At 51.1% G+C, this 3435-nt stretch overlaps 1 protein-coding gene across 1 annotated transcript; it reads left to right on the plus strand.

Annotated features, from left to right (window-relative positions):
* Positions 1–2170: 2170 nt before the first annotated feature.
* On the plus strand, positions 2171–3037 carry EAH_00058740 (hypothetical protein, conserved; the record flags this gene model as incomplete). The annotated part of the gene is made up of 2 exons (XM_013393637.1): positions 2171–2579; positions 2934–3037. The coding sequence occupies 2 exons, from the start codon at positions 2171–2173 to the stop codon at positions 3035–3037; spliced, it is 513 nt and encodes a 170-aa protein (XP_013249091.1).
* Positions 3038–3435: the final 398 nt, after the last annotated feature.

Below are 3435 nucleotides of genomic sequence, written 5' to 3' on the forward strand. Positions count from 1 at the left end.
AAATATGAAGCCGTAGGTTGGACTCTATCATTATCCATATTTGAAATCCAGCTTTTAAATCCAAAAACATAAGGACTGTCAACATTTTTAATGTAGGTCTGAGGGTGTCTTAGCAACGCGTTGGCTTGAGATATCCATTTCCTCTACACGCGAGACGCATGCACCCGAGGACAAATCTTGGGGCAGCGCTTCGTGTCTTCGAACGAAGAAGCAAAGTCTCAGAGAGTGCACCAATGAATAAAGAGTTAGGCTGCATAATCTGGCGGTAGCTTCAGACATTAGGTCCCCAGTTGGCGGCCTGTCTCAAGTAGGGCTAACAACCCCATTTACCTTTATACAAATATGAATAGGCACGGAGGTAGTAACTCTAGAAGGATCTTCAAGTACAGCTGTCACGTCTCTCAACATCATTGCCCCGCATGCTGTGCTTGAGGGCAAGCGCATTACCCTGAACAACGCATTGCTGCCTCCTCTGGAGGTGCTGCTAAAACTCTTGCCTCTCCAGTTCCTTAGCTCTGATCACGCCTTCGCAGTCTCGAACTATGTTAACTTGTTCGCTTCAAAAAGGGTAGATGCTTCACTCGGTATGCTCTCCGACGTTTGCGAGCGGAGGATTCGCCAACTGCTGTCTGTCTGTCTGTTCTTATAATTTCTTCTTTTGCTGGGGCTGCTATTAACAGCCTCAATATCCATAGGCTTTATATCTGTGCATGCATCGCTATATTCCCTTGTTAATACTTCCTTAACTAAGCCATAACCAACTCCTGCAAATATGCCTGCATCGTCTCTATATATTGTAAATGCTCAAGCAAAAATGATGTCTCCTCCCACCTAATAATGAGGATAGACTGGCGCCTGTGGGCCCTTGGGTATATTTTGAAGACGTGTGTAGAGCTATCAAGTGTAAGAAGACTCCTCTACCTTCGCCAGGGACCAACTCACGTAATATCAGGATCCCGCAAGAGAAGCTAGCTGCTTCTGCTGTCTACATGCGTCCTACCTAAGCACAGACTTATAAGAGAGAAGAGCTGCTGCAGATAGCAGGGGGGCCCTACGCCTTGCAGCACTTTTAAACTTCAACTCCTCCCCTAAGGCACCTCCATATACACCCCGATCTCTCATGTCGCCGCCGTTGGATGCATGCATTATCACTATAGGCAATGTTAAAATATTACTTTGGCTTTACTAGCCAGCCCTCTCCCCAGCAAGAGTGCAGCTACCCGCCTTGCAGATACCCCTCGTAACTTGTAATAGAGACGGGGAATAATATATAAGGAGACAGTTGGAAGAGCAAAGCCACACAGGCAGACAGATGAAGAAGGAAGCAGCCCCAAGCCCCTCTAAGAGACACAACCAACCGTCTGGGGGCCCCTAAGGGCCCCCGCCTTACATAGGTTTGAAGAAGGAGACAGCAATGAGCGTGCAGGTGCAGGCTTAAGACCCGGGGAGAAGCTAGAGACAGCTGCTGGCTTTAGTATTCTTCTTCAATGTTAAAGGCTCAGTGTTAAGGCACTCTATTAGGAAGAAGATATACAATATATAGAACTGCTTCCCTAAGATTGCTGCTGCCGTCGCTCTCTTCTTAGATGGGGTGTACGTACAGGTTATATAAAGCGGAGGCTCCAAGTGTCTCCGGAGGTTGAATAAACAGCAAAGGGCATTAATAAACCCCCAAAAGAAAGAAATAATCTCGAAATAATAACACCTAAACCCTAAACCCTAAACCCTAAACCCTAAACCCTACGCTCCAGTCCCCGAGCACGCCGTCCCAGGGGCCCCCCGCAACAGCATCAGCAGGGAGAAAGCTGGGCCCTAATGCAGCATAGAGGGGAGCTGTCTCTTTATATGTTTTTTATAGGTGCATGCAGTAGTATATCTGCGGTGTACGTACACCTCAGTGGGTAGAGGCGGCTGCTGCCAGCCTAAAGGAGGCCCTGTAAGGTTGCGTGAGGTTTCTTCTCCTTCTTCGGGGCCCCCCACGCCCTATAATTGTTTTTTGTTATGTTTGAAAGGAGGCAATAACTTAGATAAACGCTTATAAACTATTGAGAAGGGCTGTCGGCAGCAGCAGGAGGAGGAGGAGCAGCAGCAGCCGCTGCTGCAGCAGCAGCAGCAGCAGCAAGAACCATTTCAGCTGTATGTACACCCCATTCTCAAGCAACACCCCACAATGAGCATCTTCACCGGGCGCTCTGGGGCCCGGGGGACCGGATCCCGTATCCCTACTGGGCCCCCGTCTATGAACAACACGACGACAGCTAACAGCAGCAGCAACAACAACATAAGCAGCAGCAGCAGCAGCAGCAGCAGCAGCACGTTTGAAGCATCTACGCGTGCCTCAGGGATGCAGACAGGGCAGCAGCTGGTGGAGCGCCTCTCAGATGTCTCTGCAGACGCATTAGAGAAGGCTAGGCAGATTGTTGCTTCTATGAGAGGTGGTTCTGCTCAAGGAGAAGCTGCTGACGCTAACAGCAGCTATTTACTTTGCTTTCAGCTTCTTAAGCTCGCAGGTCTAGAAGCAGAAATACCCAGACTCGTCGTCTTTGGCCAGCAAAGCATGGGGAAGACTACACTCCTAGGTCAGATGCTGCTGCTGCTTCTGCTGCTCCTGTTGCTGCTGTCGTTGTTGTTGTTGCTGCTGCTGTTATTGTTGTTGCTGCTGGTGCTGTTGTTGTTGCTGTTGCTGTTGCTGTTGCTGCTGCTGTTCCTGGTGCTGTTGGTGCTGCTGTTGCTGTTGCTGCTGTTGCTGCTGCTGCTGCTGCTGCTGCTGCTGCTGCTGCTGTTGCTGATTCTGCTTCTGCGCCTTTTCCTCCTCCTGCTGCGTCTCTACCGCTGCTGCTACTCCTGCTGCCGTGCTGGCTGTTGATACTGCAGCTGTTCCTTCTGCCGCTGCGGCTGCTGCTACTTGGATCCTGCTGCTGCTGCTGCTCTAGATGGTCGTGCTGCTGTTGGGAGGGTTGCTGCTGCTGTGGCTGCTGCTGTTGCTGCTGATGCTGCTGCTATACTGGCATCAGCTGCTGCTGCTTCAGCAGATTAGGGGGGTAGGGGTCTAGGCAGCGTCTATATTTTAATTTCTTTCTACCCGAGGGAGATAGAGCCGCGATGAAAGCGCAGCAGCAGCAGCAGCAGCAGCAACAACAGCAGGAACAGCAGCAGCAGCAGCAGCTGTGGCGGCAGGATGAGCCCCACGAGGTGCCGCACAGCAGCAGCCGCAACAAGACCAACAGCAGCAGCAGCAGGTCGTGTTGCTGGTCTGTCTCCTGCTGCTGCTGCTTTAGCAGCAGCAGCAGCAGCAGTAAGAACAGCAGCAACAGCAGGAACAGCAGCAGCAGCAGCAATTGCTTGTGTGTTTTATGTGCAGATTATATAATGGGGGGCCCCATAGGGTACAGCAGCACAGACACCGGGACGCGGCAGCCAGTAGTTGTGATGCTG

The sequence above is a fragment of the Eimeria acervulina genome, genomic scaffold (assembly GCF_000499425.1).
Source record: "Eimeria acervulina Houghton genomic scaffold, Eah_scaff1344, whole genome shotgun sequence".
Lineage (NCBI taxonomy): Eukaryota > Apicomplexa > Conoidasida > Eucoccidiorida > Eimeriidae > Eimeria > Eimeria acervulina.